Source organism: Cibotium barometz, chromosome 28, assembly GCF_041138505.1.
Source record: "Cibotium barometz isolate CiBa-2024 chromosome 28, ASM4113850v1, whole genome shotgun sequence".
In the NCBI taxonomy this organism is placed as follows: Eukaryota; Viridiplantae; Streptophyta; class Polypodiopsida; order Cyatheales; family Cibotiaceae; genus Cibotium; species Cibotium barometz.
In genome coordinates this window covers 54,994,538-55,017,219 of record NC_141073.1, presented here as the reverse complement: position 1 = coordinate 55,017,219, position 22,682 = coordinate 54,994,538, and the positions used below count along the sequence as shown (strand labels likewise).

At 39.4% G+C, this 22,682-nt stretch overlaps 1 protein-coding gene across 1 annotated transcript in view; it reads right to left on the bottom strand.

Annotated features, from left to right (window-relative positions):
• Positions 1-6,063: 6,063 nt before the first annotated feature.
• Positions 6,064-22,682, bottom strand: part of LOC147622959 (uncharacterized) — a 55,032-nt gene continuing 38,413 nt past the window's right edge. The window contains exons 2-6 of the mRNA XM_086822638.1: positions 7,254-8,059; positions 6,997-7,167; positions 6,755-6,844; positions 6,490-6,670; positions 6,064-6,390 (exon numbers count right to left, since the gene is read on the bottom strand). Of these exons, the coding sequence (XP_086678764.1) occupies positions 6,160-6,390; positions 6,490-6,670; positions 6,755-6,844; positions 6,997-7,167; positions 7,254-8,059 (1,479 nt within the window). The 3' untranslated portion in view covers positions 6,064-6,159. The remainder of the gene's footprint in view (positions 6,391-6,489; positions 6,671-6,754; positions 6,845-6,996; positions 7,168-7,253; positions 8,060-22,682) is intronic.

The following is a 22,682-nucleotide window of genomic DNA, read 5'->3' as shown; positions in this document are numbered from 1 at the left end:
GATGTGAATGGGAATGTGGATGTAGATGTGGATGTATAGATGTGAATGGGAATGTGGATGTGGATGTATGTATGTATGTGGATGTAGATGTGGATGTATAGATGTGAATGGAAATGTGGATGTGGATGTATATGAATATGGATGTAGATGTGGATGTATAGATGTGAATGGGAATGTGGATGTGGATGTATGTGAATGTGGATGTAGATATGGATATGGAATGTGAATGTGGATGTATGTATGTATGTGGATGTAGATGTGGATGTATAGATATGAATGGGAATGTGGATGTGGATGTATGTGTGTGGATGTGGATGTATGTGTGTGGATGCGCATGTATGAATGAGGACATGATAGTGGAGGTATACATGTGGATGTGGATGTATGGATGTGAAAATGGATGTGTATGTATGAATGTGGATATGAGATGTGGATGTATAAATGAGGATGTGAAAATGGAGGTAAACATGTAGATGTAGATGTATGGATGTGGATGTGGATGTGGATGTGGAGATGGATGTGGATATGGATGTGTATGTATGAATGTGGATATGGGATGTGGATGTATAAATGAGGATGTAAAAATGGATGTATGCATGTAGATGTGGATGTAAGGGTGTGAATGTGAATGTGTCTGTGAATTAATGTGTCGCCGATATGAGGAAATGGATGAGAATGAGTACACATTAAATGGAATGTGGAATAAGTAATGTGGACTAAGGAGGGATAATGTGGAAAGACGAGAGTTTGATTTAGAAACTGTATTTTGTGACTGTTTGTAAATGACTGTTTTATGTCATGAATGCTGGGGAAGCATTTTGACCGTCTTGTGGATTAAGGTCATGAAGACCTAACTGTTAAAGTTGCAACTGCTGACGGAGAGTCAATGGAGGACGTCTCGCGTAGTAAGGTCGACCGAGGTCTTGACCAGCCTCGGTTCGATTTAAATGGTGAGCTTCCGGTACAGTGGATGAGGGACCAAGGAAGCGGCCTATGAGTGAAGCGCTAGGTCACCTGCGAAGGATCCTAGAGGGTGCTGACCATACGGTGCTCGGGCTCTGGGTCGCCGAAGATACCCACACGTGCGTCGTGGAAGATATTGGAACAAGGAGTAAGAGTTGTTTTGTGAAACCGGGCATGGATCTGGTTGATTGACCTTGCTGGTCTTCAATGGATGAGTCCATGGCTCTTTATATGGATCTGTTGGTTGATCTTGCTGATCTTCAACGAGAGTCCATCTTGATTTTTATAAGTGATTATATTGCCGAGTATTATGGGCTAGGAACTATTGAAAAGGCCCCTGTGTGGACAGGTGGTGAGCGTTCTAGTTGCCAATGATGCCATAGATACTCTGATAAAGGAATGATGGGAAATTATGAATCAACCGGATAAATTGGAAGATTATGATCAGTGGTACTATGGTTTCATTAAAGGATTGTTTTAAAGTTAGTTGATGCTAAGAAAAAGGCAATTTCATATTGGGTGTGTAAGTGGTGTGGCTAGTTTTATGTTGCATGAACTTCCGGCTAGGGGGCCTTGGAACTCTTTTCCTTGGTACCCGGGACAAAACCTAACCAAATTCCAAATTGGATCCCATCACTACAGTGGTTGGGCGGTTGGCTAACCCATGGGATCGGATGGGGTTAGGCTGGACTGATGGATCCGTAAATCGAGACTCAATTTCCGTTATTACGATAGATGAAATAAGTCCCAGATAGTAATTGTTCTATGGATAGGAATCAACGGCTGTGCCTCTTGATGGGGAAAAAAGCGTTGATCCCAATGATCCAAGTGCAAGTTTCTTCCTTGATCTGACCAAGTATCTTTATAGGTGCAGTCGGATCAGTTTGATCATCATTATTAATGGTTTTGACTACGTTAGAGTAAAAGTTTTCCTGGTGGAATCACCTGTGCTTTCCGGTAAAGGAAGTTTTTCCAGGTTCGGTTTTGGAACAACCGACGGATTAGTCTCTTATCCGGATATCCGTGGGTGAGGCCCCGAATGTGGGACCCCTGTCCCGCGCGAGAAGTGCTACTTCCGCTGCTAGTACCCCGAATCCGTTGCGCGGTGGAGATCGGGATCTCACAGTTGGTATCAGAGCCAATTGGTTAATAAAGATCAACTGAGAAGCCAAATATGTCAAAAATTTATCAAGAAGCACAAAAAGGTTGTAATTGTGTGATATAATTCATACAATTTGATATTCAAACTGAAATTCGTAATTAGTAATTGGGTCTTCAGATGCAAGTACCGTAATTATATAGAATCCCTGACTTGTTTGAGGCCTAGACATGATGGTATTTACCTTATAATTCCAAGGGCCGTGACTACCCGTATATACCGAGAGTATACTGCAGCTCTTTACTGACAGTATATACGAGTAAATCTAAGACTTGAAATTTTAAGCATTAATGCTATCCAGATGATGAATTCGAATGTGGTTGATATGATTTTTAATTCTGTTTGAGAACTGATGAAATTGATTTGGATTCTGATTGAAAAATGATGATTTTCGAAATTTAGTTGAAATGTAATAAGCTGAGCGAAACCACAAGAGGATGAATGGGACGAGTCCCTGTGATGATATTCATAACTGGAATGATGATAATGATTTCAGCAAATCACTATGAGATTAGTGGATTGTGCTGTCAAAGTGCTACTGTTAACACTTGACTCGGTATATCAAGTTAAGGGATGACAAATTGAAAACTTGCTTGACTGAAATTCCCGTGGGGAGGAATGTTCAGAAAGAAAAAAAATTTCGATCTGATGGACCATTATCGTGTTAAAGATATGAATGATATGATCTAAAATGAATTGTTATTTAATGATGAGTTCTATATAAGGGATATTTATCCCCGTATTCTGTTGGATTGACCAGAATATAAGGAACCCTAGAATAAATTAGATCTTAAGAAAAAGAGTTGTCCTCTACTTGGCGAGATGAGGACATCTCGCACTTTTTTAAGTGGGGTAGAATGTAAGATTCCTCCCCAGCCTTCGAGGTATACAGGAGTAAGAATCTCCCTTTCTGATCTTATAATTATTCCCTCTCTAAAATAAAAGAAAGTTTTGTTTAACAAAGGAAGACCCTTTTTCTAGAATACTTCTCAAGAGTCCCACCTGTTTTAAGGATTCAGAACAATGAGTTCAGAAGTGAGAATCGATGTTTTGGATATCAAGGTTTTGGTCTTCATTCGAGTACGGCCCAAAAGAAGTTCTTTATCTCTTGGGGAGTATATGAAGTTATCCCCCAGATATTGTGAGCCTTATATCTGAATTCAATGAAAGTAGGTGACTTAGCCTACAAGCTTCTTTTATCTCTTCACCTCAAAATTCTTAATGCCTTCTATAGAAAAATGTGTCAAACCCAAATCATGGAAAGACAGTAAAACTTCAGTGGCAAGTTATCGTTGGCTTCTAAGTTACGCTAGCTCCTTCCTTTATATAAGTCGTAACTTTTACTTGTCGCTCACAGTAATCTTACTTCCATCGATCTCCTTTCTTTCTTAATCTCCTTCATGGCTTGGCAACAAGAACTAGTTTTATCCATAATGATTCCTCACCTTCAAGACGCAAGTGAATCTGTGAAGAAGGATTTTATAGAGCAGTATGAGCGCTCACTTTTCCCTCACTTGGGAACTTCTGTAGCGCAAACCAAATGGCGGACCTATCAAAACATATCTAGGGTAACACCCTGGGGTCAGCAGCACTTTCGTAACAATGTCCGCTTGGCCATGGTTATTGAAGCTTTGGGTTTGGGTCCCCGATATTACTGTGTCATGAGATCAAGGCATCTTGGGTTTTCTGAGCGGGTCTTCTTACTGGCATGTTTTCTTCCTCATGAGAAGATATGCCTTTATCCCGTTTTTGGCTTGCCTCTCAGAGGTCCTTTTGTTAGATCACCTCATACCTCTGAGATAGGTGCAGCAATAACCAACAGAATTATTCCCATAGATGAGTTACCTTATACTTGTCACATTAGGAAAATTCTGGACTCAAAAGAGGGCTGTTTCAACAATAATATAATAATAGACACATAGATTGAGTGACATGTAATCTACGAACGAGATTCACCGGTGGTGGGACCTCTGTACAAACCCACCCAAAACGTGGAGAAACTCTTATCTTCATGAAATATTAAAAAAAACCATCACCTTGTCTTAAAATATTTAAAACCGTTTTTTTGTCAGAAACTAACACAATAAAAGAATGTTTTCCACATTCCTGTGTTAGACGTGGAGCACTAAAAAATTCTTTCCACCACCCCTAGAACTAATGAAGCTTGAATGCTTGGAATAGATAGATACACATTCTCCCGGTTATTCCCTCAACTTGGTTCCACTTTTGAATCTTGAAACATCTTTGGCGCCCAAAAAGAACACACCGTCCCTCATTTCATCCTCCCTCCTTGATCCACAAAAGCGGTTAGCCCAGTCATCCACTTTCTGCTACTTCTTCTTTCTCATACGTCTGTTATTCTATCATGGCACCCGAAAGTGGACTGAAACGAGCAAGGAGCAGTATCTCATCTGTTGTGTTGTATAACATAAAAGACGAGAACGAAGAATGGATTCCCCAAGTATACAGGAAGTACTCTTGGGTCACTATGCAGCCAGGAAAACAAGGCCACTACCGAGTGAAGGGAAAGGCATCTGAAGACTTGGCCAAACATTGGAAAGGAAGGATCCTTGACTTTAAGATGGCACCAGGAGGGAAAACTGTCAAAGAAGTGTTGATCCAGCATGTATTCATGCAAAAAGAGATTAACGTGGGACCATTGGAAGGACTTCCAAGACACAGACCACATTGTAAGTGCTTGTGTTTTGTATTTCAACGTTGCAAATAAGGTGATTGATATACATTTTTCTGCCTTGCACAGATTTGTACCCATCCAACCTTCAGGAGTGGGAGCCTGCACAATGCTTGACGGGGTTCTTGAATGTCGTACATGGTGAGGTGGGGGAACTTCAATATGAAGGTCGTGCACCAAGTGATCTCGCAAGAAGTAGAACATATTTCTATGACTCATTTTATACCTTGCCCACTCAATCGAGTCGACATGGAAAGTTGGAACGTATTCCGTTGCCCGCACTTGATAGTCCGGAGTGGCCATTGCTTGACACAGAAGTGATAGAGTCATACAGGACCAAAATGTTTAATGATATTAAATGTGCTATGAAGCCTAGCATTGGTGCAAGAAATGTGCACTTAAGTTTGTTTGTTCCAATTGCATGCTTTGTTCATTTATTTTCTGATTGTAAACAATTGAGAAAAACTAGAACAACTTTTGTGTGCAAAGATGTAGATGAAGTCTGGCTTGATCATTTGTTTGACAAAGGTTGGAGAGTGAAATCATCAAAGGGAGATGATTTGATCGAATGTCGATTGAACACCTCCGACATTGCATTTCGGTGAGTGTTAAAACATTAAAATGTATTTTTGTGAAACAGTTACAACGCTTATTTGATTATTCTCGGAAAATTATCCTAATGATATTTTGGAATCAGATACTATATTGCCAGGCAACATCTGTGCATGTCATTTACTTATAGAAGGTGGCGATGGATCAACAACAACTGGGAAAGCATGGACCAAGATACAAGAGATGGCAGCCACTCTTGCTTGATAGATATAGTTATGATTCGACAGGGTCACCCATCTTTGACATTGGAAGTGGAAGAGAATTGGACTCTCGAATATGTTAGGAAGGAATTAGAAGTAGCTATTCAGAATCCTCCAGATCAATTTTGCTTCAAGCTCGATGGTCGGAAGCTAAGTAAAAGAAGAGAGCATCAGATCATTTGTAAAGATGTTGCAGCCCCACATGAATTGGAGGCACTAGAAGATATATGATGTGACCATGTATACGGTGACAATGTATTTTCCATATGCAATAAACTTATCTATTCAGAACATTGCTTTTGTAATGCTTTATTGTTTAAAACAATGTAATGAAGGCAAGAATTCCCCAATTGAATTTTTATGTACACAAAAAAAGGCTTAAAGTAAGAAAGCAAGTAGTGAAGGAACACAGTAGCAAATTTGATCCTCTGATTTTCAAATGATAAGTGTATTTACATTTGATGTTCTCCCTCCAATACATGTATAGCTGCATATTTACGAACGTACATTTGTTGGAAGAAGGAAAAAACTATTTATGGCTGGAACCCATAGGTATCGGCTTCAGGATGGAGCCAGGGCTCTTCTCCTAAGTATGGAGCCCATGAAAGAGGCTCAGACGGGCCTATCCCCCCTCGTGGATTGGGCGGGATGAAGTCCACTGGCCCGTCTGGAGGCATAACTTCAGCGACCTCGATCAATTTCGCAATCGTTTCCTCCCTAAACGTTTGGACGTCTAGGTCCACGTAGCGAGACATTGATGGAAACTGCCATCACAATTTATCAAGGCATAAATAAGATCAACATGACAATATATAAGAAGATAAACAAGCGCACAAATGCGTATGGGAGCTGAAAATGCTTACATCCTCTGAAGGGAGCTGAAAAATGCTTCGTAGCAGCAACATTGCATTAAGTGCAACCCTCCACCCACAGCTGTAGCCATCTTCTTGTTTGGGGACACTAACCCTACGGATGGTCGATCGATCCAGGGTGTCGATGTCCATGCTGAGGCTCTCGTAAGCTGCCATTAGTTTCCTGACTCCACTGTAAACAGAGACCAATCATTATCCTGATCAATCTGGACTTCTAACTCAAACAATAATATGTATCTTAATGATTTTTACTTACAGCAAAACATTTCCATGGACACCAGATGTCGAATTTGCAAGGTAAATGACATTTTCTTGCACGTCGACTAGTAGAAGACTCCAATGGGAACTGCACAATAGAATTCTATTAGTTTCAATCCAAAGGAAGCACTACATAACTCGTGTACGGTGATTCCTATAAACATCATGCGAGAGAGAGAGAGAGAGAGAGAGAGAGAGAGAGAGAGAGAGAGAGAGAGAGAGAGAGAGAGACAAACTCACTTTTCATGATATGCCAAAAAAAATACTCGGGCATCGTCCAGCTGGACCTCCCGAAACCAGTTCAGCACATCGAGGTACGGAACTGCCTCTACTACCAACAGTGTTGAGACCAGTGAATCAATCTGGAACACTCGTTGCTGTACATCCTCGGGCAATAGCGAAATAACAAAACTTCACAAGGAAACATATCAAGAGTGAGGCATCAACTTTAAGAGCCAAGAATGAAAAATTGTGGGAGGACAAAGAAAAGCGTATACCTTAAAACACATCTGAGCACTTTGTCGTTGACTTCAGTTTTGGGATCAAACAAAATGTTGATTTCTTCAGCATGAATCGGGAAATAACATCTATGCCCTCTAATATTAAAGGGTACATAGAACTCCGGCAACAAAAATTGCAGCGCCTCCCGATTCATGGCGTGGAGTGCTCGAACATTTTCCCTTTTTGTTTGCAATGCAAGCATTGCAGCTTGATGTTCCCTTTGAGCGCTTGTCATTAAATTTGCCCGAGTCTGATGCTCATGATCTGGACCTCCCTCGGTCACCTCTTCAATTCTCACTTTTTGTACAGGCCGGACATCCAAAATTTGTAACATTCGTTCATCAGTAAACGTAACTGGTCTAAGTGACTTATCGTATCTGAAACGAAGGGCTATTAGGCTGAAAAAATCTTTGTCCATTACTGTCACCCTGTGTGCGTGGGCAGCAAGAACGTAACTATCCAAAAAAAATTCGATCATCCAATCTTCTGTGGCCTCTTGCAAGCAAAACAAGGCCGATGCCTTCCACCTAAACAAAATTCCATTCTGCTCACAAATTCTCCTGGCAAGCCTCTGGAAAGGCAATCTGGGAATAGCAGCTGTCGGGTGCTTCATAAACTTTTTGATTTCTCGCAGGGCTGCCGAATGCTCTGCGAAACGCCTGAGTCTAGGCTGCGTTTTGGACAATCGGGAAGGACTGCTTGATTTTCTTGATCTTGAGGCTTTCAGAACGCCCATCTTCTTCCCAGTAGATGAGGGAGCTGCATTATCAATGGGTCTAGCTGTATGCCTTACACGAGCCATCTGAAAACGCAAGAAAAAGCAAAAAACTTTGCTATTCAGTAGTACACGATTAACAATTCACCATAAAGCGAGAGAGGGGGGCCAAGAAAGCAATATGCACTTCCTCGCGTTATGGTGAATCCATTCACCATAACGAGAGATGAAGGTCCACAGAAACACAATAAATTTTTCTCGCATTATGGTGAATTCATTGACAACAATAAGAGGCGGATTATCGTGCATTCTTTGAGCTTCGATCTTGCGTTAAAGTGATTTGATTCACTATAACGCGAGACTAAGAGCCAGTCAAAACAAAACAATCCTCCTCGCGTTATAGTGAATCGATCTACTACAACGGGAGGAGGGTTCTCCCGAATCTCTTACCTTTCCGTCTAGCAGTTTGGTGAGTCGATTCACCATAACACATAGAGCAGTATTGAGATTCTAATGACTCGTCGTCTGCTTTACGCTGAATCGAATCACCATGACGGAGGGCAAACAGTCGAAGAGAAAACAACGGCAGGGGCAAACAGTCGAAGGAAAAACGAAACAATCAAGTATTATACAAGAAACACAAAACAATCAAGTAATACACTTTCATCACATTCTATGAGTGGGAATGGATGGAGACTGTCGTGTAGGAGGTGATTTAATTGACACCAATAAGAGGTGGATTATCGTGAATCCTTTGCCCTTTGGTCATGCGTTATGGTGAATTCACCATAACGCGAGTCTAAGGGCCAGTCAAAGCAAAACAATCCTCCTCGCGTTATAGTGAATCGATTTTCGCGAATCTCTTACGTTTGCCTTCTCCCTTGGTGATTCGATCCACCATAAGACATGGAGCTTATTGAGATTCTAATGGCCCGTCGTGTGCTTTAAGGTGAATCGAGTCACCACGGCAGAAGGCAAACAGTCGAAGAATAAACAATGGCACAGGGCAAACAGTCGAAGAAAAAACAAAACAAACAAGCAATATACAAGAAACTTACAAAACAATCAAGTATTATACAAAAACTTACATTTCTTGCTTGTGAATGGATGGAGACTGTCGTGCAGGTGTTGGAAAGTCGGTTCAGTACTGTGGCGGTAGTCGGAAGTCAGCTGGAGGCAAGCAGGAGGACGGACAAGGCAAAATCGATAAGAGGACGAAAAGGTGGCGTGATTAACGGCTTTGATTAGTCTTTAGAGCGAACACACGTGCTGGCGGGCTGCCAGGGCGACTAGGCGGCGCTAACGTGTCGTATAGCATTAAAAAGGGCTTTGATTAAACTTTATACCTTGTACACGTGCTAGGTACACGGCGGGATGCCACGTGGCATTCATGGAATGGCGGGTGAAAACGCGGCGCTGACGTGTCGCGTAGCATTAAAAGCGGATTTTGTAGGATACTCATCTCATTTATTGCCTCTTTTGCTAGGTACACGGCGGGATGCCACGTGGCAGTCATGGAATGGCGGGTGAAAACGCGGCGCTGACGTGTTGCGTAGCATTAAAGACGGATTTTCTAGGATACTCATCTCATTTATTGCCTCTCATTTATCCCACCAACGGCCTTTATCTCCATCAACGACTGACTATCTCCTCCAACCCTCCTTCATCAATCATCCTCCTGTATCCAACGTCAAAGACAAACCTCCAACCTCCTTCATCTCCATCTCCTGCGACGATTGTATACAATTCGTTTTCCTGGTATTTTTATCTCCTTTGTGCTTTTTTCTTCTTTTGTTATTTCGTTGTTTTGGTTTCAGTCGTGGAGAACTTCTTGCTTTGTCTTTTCATCGCGTTAAGGTGAATTGAAAACCTATGACTCCTCGCGTTATGGTGAATTGACTGCGAAGTAGAGTATTTTAATTCGTTCGACACCTCCTCTCTCAGTATGGGTACTGGAGAACTATCTTTATTTTTAATTCAACATAACGTTAGAGGCGTTGCCAAAGGATGATAAAGTCGTCATATTGCGGTGAATCAATTCACCACAAAGCGAGCGAAGGTCCCATAGGAAGCACAATACTCCTCCTCGCATTATGGTGAATCGATTCACCATAACGCGAGAAGAGGTCCTTGACTTAGCTGCAATTTTATTTGCGTTAGGGAAAATAGATTCACTACAACGCGAGGAGGAATACCTGAATTCCTCTGGCATCTCCTCTCGCGTTATGTTGAATCCATTTACATTTTCTTCTTTTGTTATTTCGTTGTTTTGGTTTCAGTCGAGGAGAACTACTTGCTTTGTCTTTTCATCGCGTTAAGGTGAATTGAAAACCTATGACTCCTCGCCTTATGGTGAATTGACTGCGAAGAAGAGTATTTTAATTCGTTTGACACCTCCTCTCTCAGTATGGGTACTGGAGAACTATCTTTATTTTTAATTCACCATAACGTTAGAGGCGTTGCCAAAGGATGATAAAGTCGTCATATTGCGGTGAATCAATTCACCACAACGCGAGCGAAGGTCCCATAGGAAGCACAATACTCCTCCTCGCATTATGGTGAATCGATTCACCATAATGCGAGAAGAGGTCCTTGACTTAGCTGTAATTTTATTTGCGTTAGGGAAAATAGATTCACTACAATGCGAGGAGGAATACCTGCATTCCTCTGGCATCTCCTCTCGCGTTATGTTGAATCCATTTACACCACAGAGATTTGTTGTTTAAGATCGACTGTCTCTTGATTCATTGCCTGCACTAATATTTTCCATGTCTTTTCTACAGACTTGAATTCAGCCATGTCGCAAGTTCAAGTCGAATTTGATGTGGACGAAGAGATCAAAGAAACTCCTGCAACTCTATTATATGACTTCCTGTACAAATGTCGACATCATGATTTGCACCCTGCAATTTCGTTGATGTTCAATAGCGATTTTTCTCTGGAGGAAACATTGTCTAGCCATCATGGATACTTCGAAGAGGCAAAGAAAGAGTTTGACGAGCTCACAAATGAAGAACCAATGATGATTGATGGGAAAAGTCACATTCATTTTAATCTCAAGGTTTCGCCGGATAAGAAGCAGAGGTTAAACAGGGATTGGCACAAGGTGCCATGTGACAAGAAGAGAGCCTTGCTTTGCCCTTTTCACAAAAGAAAGTGCCGCTTGATGGAATACTCCTACGCCTTCTTATGCTTCTTGCACATGAACGTGCAATTAACAGATGAAGAAGGTACAGAGCCGCTTGCAAAAATTGAAAGTGAAGACACGATTTCTCGTCAGGCAAGTCCCACCGCTGAGGATGCTGCTGAAGAGGAGGACACTCCTCATGTCATTGAGGAGTTCAATGTTGAAGAAGAGAGGAAGCTTAGTTTGGTGGTTGATATTGAGGCAGTTAGAGAACAAAACAGTGATGTAGGTCAGCTTGTGATTGAATCAGATGACTCCTCCCCCATTCCAACGCCATTACTCCCCTCCTACCAAGTAGGAGATTCAGAGTATATATTGCTGACAGACATACAACGTGTATTTAACTTAAGGGAAGATCAGTGCATAGCTTTCATAGCCCAGAATCTGGAGGTCGATGACAATTTTGTAGATGATGATGGGATAGACAAGTACCTACTAGTGGATAGCCATGTAAAAGACACTGAGTTCCTTTCTGCTGCAGCAACACTAAATATGATCTATGCTGATGCCCTTAGATATGAAGGAAAAGATGCCACAGAGGAAGAGCTACAAGAAGCAAGGGACAGATTGAATATCACCAACATGGGAGGGTGTAGGGATGTGCCAAACAAGTCAGCGGAAAACGTTCCTAGTTCGAGCACTAATTTATGGCAAGACGCCTTGCTTGAAGCAGATGAGAACCAAGAGGTTAGTTTTTTTTTGTTCTGGATTTGGCTTTATCAACTTTGTCCTGAAATGTTTGGTGATGTTGTTTCTGGCTAATGCTCCTTTATTTTTTCAGTTGGAAATATATGAAGACACATTCCTCAAACGTGCTTCAGGCAAGCGTATGGCGGGATTGGGCCACGATTCGACACTAGGAACATATATACACCGCCTAAAATTCCCTCAAATTGTGATATTCCACGCTAGCTACTCGAAGGACAACGCCAGTTTTCCTCTGATGGCGATAAAGACTTTATCCAGGTATTTAGGTGGCTACCACGTAAGGCTGAATGCAAACAAGGCAATACTTCTGGAGCGGCAAGCAGCTGTTCGAATTTTTGGAGAGGGACCTGGAGTATATTCGTTAAGATGTAAATATTATTTAACATATGCTGCTTACGGGTTGGCATGTGGAATCACAGATCCCAATCTGTTGAGTGATTGCGGGAAGAAGCATCTTCTTAGAACAGCAAGACCAATGGTCCCTCTTGTGCCATTAATAGAGGATGAAGAAGATGATGCAGAAACGTCAACAAAAAAGGCTCGGCTGGGGGAAGTCTCTGTTCAAGATTAACAAATTTAGATTGTTCCAGTTTCTCAGAAGTTTCGTCATATTTCTCAATACTCTTCTTGTTTACCATTGCAAACTATGAAATGTATATATATTGGAAACATTTATATGGGACATAGATGAAAGCTCTTGTTCTTTTAAAATCTTTCTCAGTTACATCATTGTTTTACAATATATATTTCAATGATCAATTTTCTTCCACACTCTGCCCTGTCTTTGTCGTTGTCTTAGCCATTCAGCATGATTCTGCTTTCCCTGTGAGGAGACATATATTGAACGTCTCCGTTCAGCCTGAACCTTTCTTATTGCACATGACACAGCTGATTCAGCATGTTTGATCTTCACACGAGCCCTCACTTGAATCCGCCTATACCACCACTGACATAGTTGCTTCATGGGATTACTTTTCTTTATTCCTCCTCCATGTTGAGTGGCCCTTTGATAGGCACAACGTGCTTGCCAATGAGATCTTTCCATGCCTTGGGTAGACCAAATCCCAAGGCTTCCAAACTCTTCCGCAAAGAAGGTTCCATGTGCATGCAAAATGTGCTACAAATGCTCAACAACAACAAGACATTTAGTATCGTACAATATTTTTTGAACGACAAAAAATACTCAAAGCTGTAGGTTTTCAAGTAATAACCATGTATTGTGTCAAGTTTGTCGCACCCCATGCCTTTTCATAGCTAGTGTAGAACTCTGTCACAACTGCCTCAAATTTCTCAACATCCCCATCTTCAAACCTTGCTTTTTGCAACAAAGGTGCTAGGCGATCAAGCGCCAACCACGCTTTGGCCTTTGCCACCCTTGCTTGTCCTGAAGAGCCTCGGTCAGGTACAGCTGCATGAAGCTTCCTCCACACCTCAAAATCTGTACCCAGATGACCTCTCTGGGTATGATTAGATAAGAACTTTCTGGCTTTTGCACCTCCAAAACATGGTTTGCTAGGAACATTTCCGGTCTTCCCTGATCTTCTCAAGTCCTTCTCAATCTTCACTTGACCACAATGTAAACCTGCATCTGAAAGCACTTGCTCTATTTTTTTAATAGTTCTTTCACTCTCTACTGCTGGTTTCATATTCCATGAAAATTCGATGTACATGTAGACTAGTTTCTCAATTATTCTAACCAGCGCATGCAAAACACAAATATGAACTCTGATCAAAGGGATAGGAAGAATTGGATCCCAAGTAGGATCCACTCCTGGAGCATCACGATTTGGGGGTTCACGCCTATTACTGATTGCATTTGGGCATTTCCATTCTCTCTCTTTTCCTCCTTTGGAGACACCTCGTTCGGTCATACAATACAGGCAAGGATACTTGGCCATTGCTCCTTGGGAAATACCAAACATGCATTTCAAGGTTTTAAGATCTGCAGCCAGGTGCCATTCAACCTCATATTCACCATATCCTTCTACATAAAGCTTTTCGCCATTCGACTGCTGCTGGATAGTGGAAGGAAGCTCAGTCTGGTTGAAGTACCACTTCAGAATTTCATGGGTCTCTGTTGGAACCTGTTAACAACAACTATTAGATTGTCTACAACATCATAACAAGAGGATAGCAACATAATATTCTTTATTTAAAAATGGATAGCACGTCACCTCAAATGCAGCCAGCCACCAAATCTCATTTTCGGATTGTACACTAAAGTGCTTCTCATCAGCATTACTGATACTTGCATCCAAAGCTCTATTCATTAAAGTAATGCTAACCCTTTCCAGCTTCTGTCCTTTGATCACCTCACTCTCATCAAGTTTCAAAACAAATTTCAGCCTTCCATTGCACTCATGTACACTGATGTCATAAAATTTCACCATAGCCATTTGTAATTTACGAACATCCATGATGAAATTGTTGAACTCTGTAAGCTCTATAATTTTCTGTTCCCCGCTCTTTTTAGTCACTGTCAATGTGCTAGACACGTGACAAGGCTCTCCAACAAGTTCGACCATTCCCAAGTTGAGAATATTTCGAGCTTTGTTTACGTGAAATGGTTTTGGAATGGGAATTACTGTCTTTTTTCCAAGCTTGCAATTGAAACCCTCTTTTACTTTATTAAACAACATCCTGTAAGACTTTGTGCTTATACCAGCCATGTCACATATACCTTGTGCATCTGCAGGCGTGAATGCTTCACTCACCTCTTGCAAGGATTGCTTTGCTATGTCTGATCGAAGTCTTGCAAACTTAGGATGCTGTATTGCTGACTCCATGATGTCTCTTGTCAGAACTTTGCCAAATATATCAGAACCTTGCTCTTTTGGACCCACAACATCTGTTACCATCCTGAAGCAACAACGATAGCTATTTCAGTCCACCATTCATCTAACTATACCACCCCCACACCCAATCCCCCATCTCCAAGAAAGGAACTAAAGATGAAAATGAAAGTGAGTGCTCAAAGAAATTTAAGCTCAAAGAAATTATAGATCCCAATACCCGCAAGCTTTTACACGACGCTTCCATTGGCCACCTCCAACATTGAGTTCTTCCAATGGTTTGATCTTTCTCTTGCGTAATCGAGCACCTAATGGCGTGTCTTTCAAATATTGCAATTTTCTGTTGAACTTTTCAAGTTGTTTTCGAAGGTGTGCATTCTCACTCTCCAATGTGAAATTGTTGATTTCTCGAACTGCCAAAATTTCATTCTTCTCCTTTATAGTGTCCTGCATCTTACAAATAGTCTGCTGCAAATGATCAAACTCTTTTTGTAACCCAGCACAAACTTTTGCCTTGTCCTCGTTTGAAGCTTGCAAAGCTGTTGTGATCGATGCCAAGTAAAAATTCGCACCTTCAAGCATTTTTATCCTGGCATCTCTATCACTCAAATGTCTTTCAAAGATACTTTGACATTGGCCAAACAGTCTTTTGCAATACCCAAGCAATCCATTTTCACCCTCACACACAAACTTGAAGAAACTTGTCAACCCAAAGAATGATGGAGATTGAGAGGAGGTTGGATCTGGTGGGTAAATACTACCATCCAATCAAAGGTCCATGTTTTTCTTTCCTTCATTTCGAAGCTCAGTAATGCGGGCTTTGCATGCTGGCCTAGACCAATTTCTCTTACAGCAGGGAGCATAATCGGGTTCTACTTGGAAGTGGATGTCCACCTTTTTCCTCTTTTGCTGCACAGGTTCCATTGCATTGTTCTGTGCTTTAACAACACCAAAAAGCATAATGAACTCACACTTTAACCAAAAAAAACCTTAGATATTACACTTATCTCCCGTGAAGAAGATTGCTTCATTAAAACCAAAAGACAACATCACTAAATAATACCTCCTTGTCCATCAAACAAACTTGTTGGTATCCTGGATGAACCCAAATGTACAGAGTACTTGTAAGCACAACCCTCACTTGAAAAAGGTAAGAAATGGGATTGTTATTCATGCACAAGCAGGTATGGCGCATGAAGAACAAATACTTTTCCATCCTTTTTCAAAACTTGCCGCCTTGAGAAGAAGAGAAAATCAAAAACCTCCCGCTCAAAAAAACTCGGATTTGGAGTGGTAGTGGTTGTGCAATCGGGAAGACAATGAGGGAGACAATGCAAGATGATGGGTTGCAGGGACTAAGTTCGGTTAGCAGAGTTGGCTTCGTTACATTCAAAAGTGTAATGAAGAAAGAGAGTGGTGTCTTTTTTCAATAAAATAAGGCACCATAGTGGGAATAAAAAACTATACTCAAGATGCATTGTTTTGAATTAAAAAACACCCTACATGTCAGTTAATGGAATAAAGAACTCAAAAACGACGCACGTGCCCTCCAATATTATATGTGGATTTATTGGCTTGCTTTGTCCACATCACCATCCCAAGGGATCTCTTACAAGGCCCCTTTTTGAGTCCAAATTTTCCCTAATGGCAGCTTGTGAGGACTGCTTTTGTGATCATATGATGGACGGGCTTATGGAAGTGTAAAGAGTTCTTCTATCTTTACTGTATAAGTTCCAAGAATGAATAAAGTCTAAATCTTGTTCTTATTTTGAACCTTGCTCTCTTTAAGACGTTTCTTGGTGGTTAATCTTGATTAAAATTTTTCTTTAAGTCTCATATTCGTGCATCTTGCGAAATTATCCCAGTTTGCGAGATGAGGACATCTCGCATTTTTTAAGTGGGGTAGAATGTAAGATTCCTCCCCCACCCCCTTTTTGATGTCTAGTATCTTTCCCTGTAATCAATCCCTCTTCAGAAATATAAAGACCTTGTTTCTATCTGTTTTAGCCTAGAGAGAGAAAAATATTCTAGAGAGAGAATATTCAGATTTTGAATATTTTTGGATAGAAAAATATCTCTTCTAATTCAGATGAGTTCCCCTGAAACAGAAATTCAAAAAAGAATTTTTCAATGTGCAATTGGAATTAATTGAAAATAGGTATAAAGAACCTTAGCCTAAGGGTCTAGATTTTCAGAAATCTTTAGACTATGGTCCAATTAAGGTTCCTATGGACCAATAGCATCAATCCATGTGTAGGGAGGAGATAAATCCAACTTGTAAAAAGAAAATACCCAAAAATGAGTAAATGCTCACATGAGGTGAAGAGTTGAAAATGTACAAGGTTTATTAGTAAAAAACTATGTGCAATATTAAAAATATGAGATATTTTGGGTATAATGATTTTATTATGACACATATGTAAGGAAGGGGAGTCCCTTAAATGCTCACATAAGATGAAGAGTTGAAAATGTACAAGGTTTATTAGTAAAAAACTATGAGCAATATTAAAATGATTCCATTATGACACATATGTAAGGAAGGGGAGTTCTTTAAAGGAGGTGCATATTTCACATAAGATGAAGAGTTGAAAATGTACAAGGTTTATTAGTAAAAAACTATGAGCAATATTAAAATGATTCCATTATGACACATATGTAAGGAAGGGGAGTTCTTTAAAGGAGGTGCATATTTCACATAAGATGAAGAGTTGAAAATGTACAAGGTTTATTAGTAAAAAAACTATGAGCAATATTAAAATGATTCCATTATGACACATATGTAAGGAAGGGGAGTTCTTTAAAGGAGGTGCATATTTCACATGCTTGAATGAGTTTTAAACTCATAAAAATTGAGATATTTCATCTCTCCTCTCTCCTCATTCAAGTCTAGTTCCAAAAAGTTAGCTTAACTGACCTAAAAATGGTCAATTATTGACCAAACTGATTTAGAAAATTCTAGAATCAGTTTGTTTGGTTAGGAGCTCAATTTTTCCTATAAATAGAAGCCTCCCCCTTGTTAAAAAATATATAGTGTTTATGCATCGTTACTCTACTCCACCTAAGCCAAGAACTGTGAATTCATTTAATAATTCACTAGTTTTTGGAGCTTTCCTCTTTCTTCAATCCCCATTAGTGGCTCCATCAACATACTTAACCAATTGATTGGTTGGGGGCCTCTACCATGAACAAAGAATCAAGCAAGTTGTAAGGTAATTAGTGAATATTGATCTTTCTATAATTTCTCAATGTTTCTCTCTTCTCAACCCCTCTCAAGCTTGAGAAGTTTAATTGGTATGGTTTTTTTTAAATGCTATTGAAGTTTGAATAGTAGTGAAGAGTTACATAATGCTATTGAAGTTAATTTTCATTTATGTTTAAATTCTAATGATTTTTATGTAAATTCTCTCCCTCACTCAAGAAATGGTCATACTCATGACCCGTTCTCAATCCAAATCAAGCTTTTCATAAAGCTTTTTCTTAACCCAAGATTAAGCTATGCTTGAGGCCAAATTAATGGCTTTTTTCTATGCTTTTAGTTTATGTATATTAATGATTCAATCCATTATGGATTAATAATCCAATTAGAGATTATTTTAATTATTTTCTTAATGATAAGCATTATCCCTTAGAAAATTTGAGATTTATCAGTCATAGCAGCGGAGCTATGGCAAAATTTTTATAAAAATTATGCATAAAATAATCTCATTCAAAGCATAAAAAGAGGACTTCCTACCATATTCTAGGAATTATCATCCTAGATTAATTGAAAGAATTTCATTACAATCATGGAGAAATTGAATTTTAATATCATGCATAAAGGATAAGTTTTTATATCAAAAGTGTTATTTTTACCATTTTTATTTCATGCATAGAAGTATGCATAATGGATAAATTTTTATATCAAAAGTGTTATTTTTACCATTTTTATTTCATGCATAGAAGTATGCATAATGGATAAATTTTTATATCAAAAGTGTTATTTTTATCATTTTTAATTTTCATGCATAGAAGTATGCATAAAGGAAAATTTTTTATATCAAAAGTGTTACTTTTATCATTTTAATTTTCATGCATAGAAGTATGCATAAAGGAAAAAATTTTATATCAAAAGTGTTACTTTTATCATTTTTAATTTTCATGTATAGAAGTATGCATAAAAGAAATTTTTTTATATCAAAAGTGTTACTTTTATCATTTTTAATTTTCATGCATAGAAGTATGCATAAAAGTTGATTGTTTTATTATAAAAGTGTGACTTTTATCATAATTGAATTTCATGCATAGAGGTATGCATAAAAGTTGATTATTTTATTGTAAGAGTGTTACTTTTATCATATTGGATTTCATGCATAGTGGTATGCATAAAAGATATTCTTTTTATACTAAAAGTGTGATTTTCCTCATAAATGGATTTTATGCATAACTTAGATGCATAAGAGAAATTCTTTTATTCTAAAAGTGTAATTCCTACCAAATTGAACTTATGCATAAGAAGATGCATAAAAGATTGATTTTAATTTCGAAACTGTTAGTCTCCTTAAATGGAATTTATGCATAAATAAAAGTGTAGAGAAATCTTATACTAAATATAAGAATTCTCTTAAAAAAGATATGAAATGTGATAAGATGTGATAAGAGGTGTATGAGATGTGATAAGAATTGATAAGATGCGTATGGAAAGTGATAGGAGGTGATAAGAGGTGTATGAGATGTAAAAAGATGTGATAAGATGTGTATGAGATGTGATAGAATGTGTTAAGATGAGTTAGGATGTGTTAAGATGTATATGGGATGTGTTAGAACGAGAATGAATGTAATGTGGTTGTATGAATGTGATGTGGATGTATACATGTAGATGTATATGTATGAATGTGAATGTTGATGTGGATGTGGATGTATGTGAATGTGGATGTAGATGTGGATGTATAGATGTGAATGGGAATGTGGATGTGGATGTATATATGTATATGGATGTGGATGTGGATGTATAGATGTGAATGGGAATGTGGATGTATAGATGTGAATAGGAATGTGGATGTGGATGTATATGAATGTGGATGTATAGATGTGAATGGGAATGTGGATGTGGATGTATGTGAATGTGGATGTAGATGTGGATGTATAGATGTGAATGGGAATGTGGATGTGGATGTTTGTATGTATGTGGATGTAGATGTGGATGTATAGATGTGAATGGAAATGTGGATGTGGATGTATATGAATGTGGATGTATAGATGTGAATGGGAATGTGGATGTGGATGTATGTGAATGTGGATGTAGATGTGGATGTATAGATGTGAATGGGAATGTGGATGTGGATGTATGTGAATGTGGATGTAGATGTGAATGGGAATGTGGATGTATAGATGTGAATGGGAATGTGGATGTGGATGTATGTATGTATGTGGATGTAGATGTGGATGTATAGATGTGAATGGAAATGTGGATGTGGATGTATATGAATATGGATGTAGATGTGGATGTATAGATGTGAATGGGAATGTGGATGTGGATGTATGTGAATGTGGATGTAGTATAGATATGAATGGGAATGTGGATGTGGATGTATGTGTGTGGATGAGGATGTATGAATGAGGACGTGATAGTGGAGGTATACATGTGGATGTGGATGTATGGATGTGAAAATGGATGTGTATGTATGAATGTGGATATGAGATGTGGATGTATAAATGAGGATGTGAAAATGGAGGTAAACATGTAGATGTAGATGTATGGATGTGGATGTGGATGTGGATATGGATGTGTATGTATGAATGTGGATATGGGATGTGGATGTATAAATGAGGATGTAAAAATGGATGTATGCATGTAGATGTGGATGTAAGGGTGTGAATGTGAATGTGTCTGTGAATTAATGTGTCGCCGATATGAGGAAATGGATGAGAATGAGTACACATTAAATGGAATGTGGAATAAGTAATGTGGACTAAGGAGGGATAATGTGGAAAGACGAGAGTTTGATTTAGAAACTGTATTTTGTGACTGTTTGTAAATGACTGTTTTATGTCATGAATGCTGGGGAAGCATTTTGACCGTCTTGTGGATTAAGGTCATGAAGACCTAACTGTTAAAGTTGCAACTGCTGACGGAGAGTCAATGGAGGATGTCTCGCGTAGCAAGGTCGACCGAGGTCTTGACCAGCCTCGGTTCGATTTAAATGGTGAGCTTCCGGTACGGTGGATGAGGGACCAAGGAAGCGGCCTATGAGTGAAGCGCTAGGTCACCTGCGAAGGATCCTAGAGGGTGCTGACCATACGGTGCTCGGGCTCTGGGTCGCCGAAGATACCCACACGTGCGTCGTGGAAGATATTGGAACAAGGAGTAAGAGTTGTTTTGTGAAACCGGGCATGGATCTGGTTGATTGACCTTGCTGGTCTTCAATGGATGAGTCCATGGCTCTTTATATGGATCTGTTGGTTGATCTTGCTGATCTTCAACGAGAGTCCATCTTGATTTAAATAAATGATTATATTGCCGAGTATTATGGGCTAGGAACTATTGAAAAGGCCCCTGTGTGGACAGGTGGTGAGCGTTCTAGTTGCCAATGATGCCATAGATACTCTGATAAAGGAATGATGGGAAATTATGAATCAACCGGATAAATTGGAAGATTATGATCAGTGGTACTATGGTTTCATTAAAGGATTGTTTTAAAGTTAGTTGATGCTAAGAAAAAGGCAATTTCATATTGGGTGTGTAAGTGGTGTGGCTAGTTTTATGTTGCATGAACTTCCGGCTAGGGGGCCTTGGAACTCTTTTCCTTGGTACCCGGGACAAAACCTAACCAAATTCCAAATTGGATCCCATCACTACAGTGGTTGGGCGGTTGGCTAACCCATGGGATCGGATGGGGTTAGGCTGGACTGATGGATCCGTAAATCGAGACTCAATTTCCGTTATTACGATAGATGAAATAAGTCCCGGATAGTAATTGTTCTATGGATAGGAATCAACGGCTGTGCCTCTTGATGGGGAAAAAAGCGTTGATCCCAATGATCCAAGTGCAAGTTTCTTCCTTGATCTGACCAAGTATCTTTATAGGTGCAGTCGGATCAGTTTGATCATCACTATTAATGGTTTTGACTACGTTAGAGTAAAAGTTTTCCTGGTGGAATCACCTGTGCTTTCCGGTAAAGGAAGTTTTTCCAGGTTCGGTTTTGGAACAACCGACGGATTAGTCTCTTATCCGGATATCCGTGGGTGAGGCCCCGAATGTGGAACCCCTGTCCCGCGCGAGAAGTGCTACTTCCGCTGCTAGTACCCCGAATCCGTTGCGCGGTGGAGATCGGGATCTCACAATTCACATCTACCCTAATCCACATCACATCCATTCACATCACATCTCATCCATTTACATCTATCCCGATTCACATCACATCCATTCACATCACATCTCATCCATTCACATCTATCCCGATTCACATCACATCACATCCATTCACATCACATCTATCCCGATTCACATCACATCACATCTCATCCATTCACATCCATCACATTCATCCATCACATTCATTGTATCCCCATCCCTTCACATACATTCTATCCACATTAAATCACCAAATATGTCAAGAATTCCACTTTTACAATTTAAATGATTGAATTCCAAATGTCATGGGAATTCCTCTTTTATCATTTAAATTTTCTCATACATAAAATAAATTTATCTAAAATTCCTCTTTAAATAAAAACATTCATTATTTAAATATACCAAAATTTCTTTTTCCATTTAATTACATGGATCTATCATGGGAATTCCTCTTTTTGCATAAAAATAAAATTACCCAAAAATTTCTCTTTTCTTTAATTAATTATTTATGCATAAACACTAAAAATTAGTTTTCCATGAATGTGATGAAAATCATTCTTTTAGCATAGGATGACCAATCCTAGAATATGGTAGGAAGTCCTCTTTTCACATTGTGCATAAAAATGAGTTATGTATTAATTTCTAAAAATTTTACCATAGCTTCGCTGCTATTATTGATAATTTTTAATATT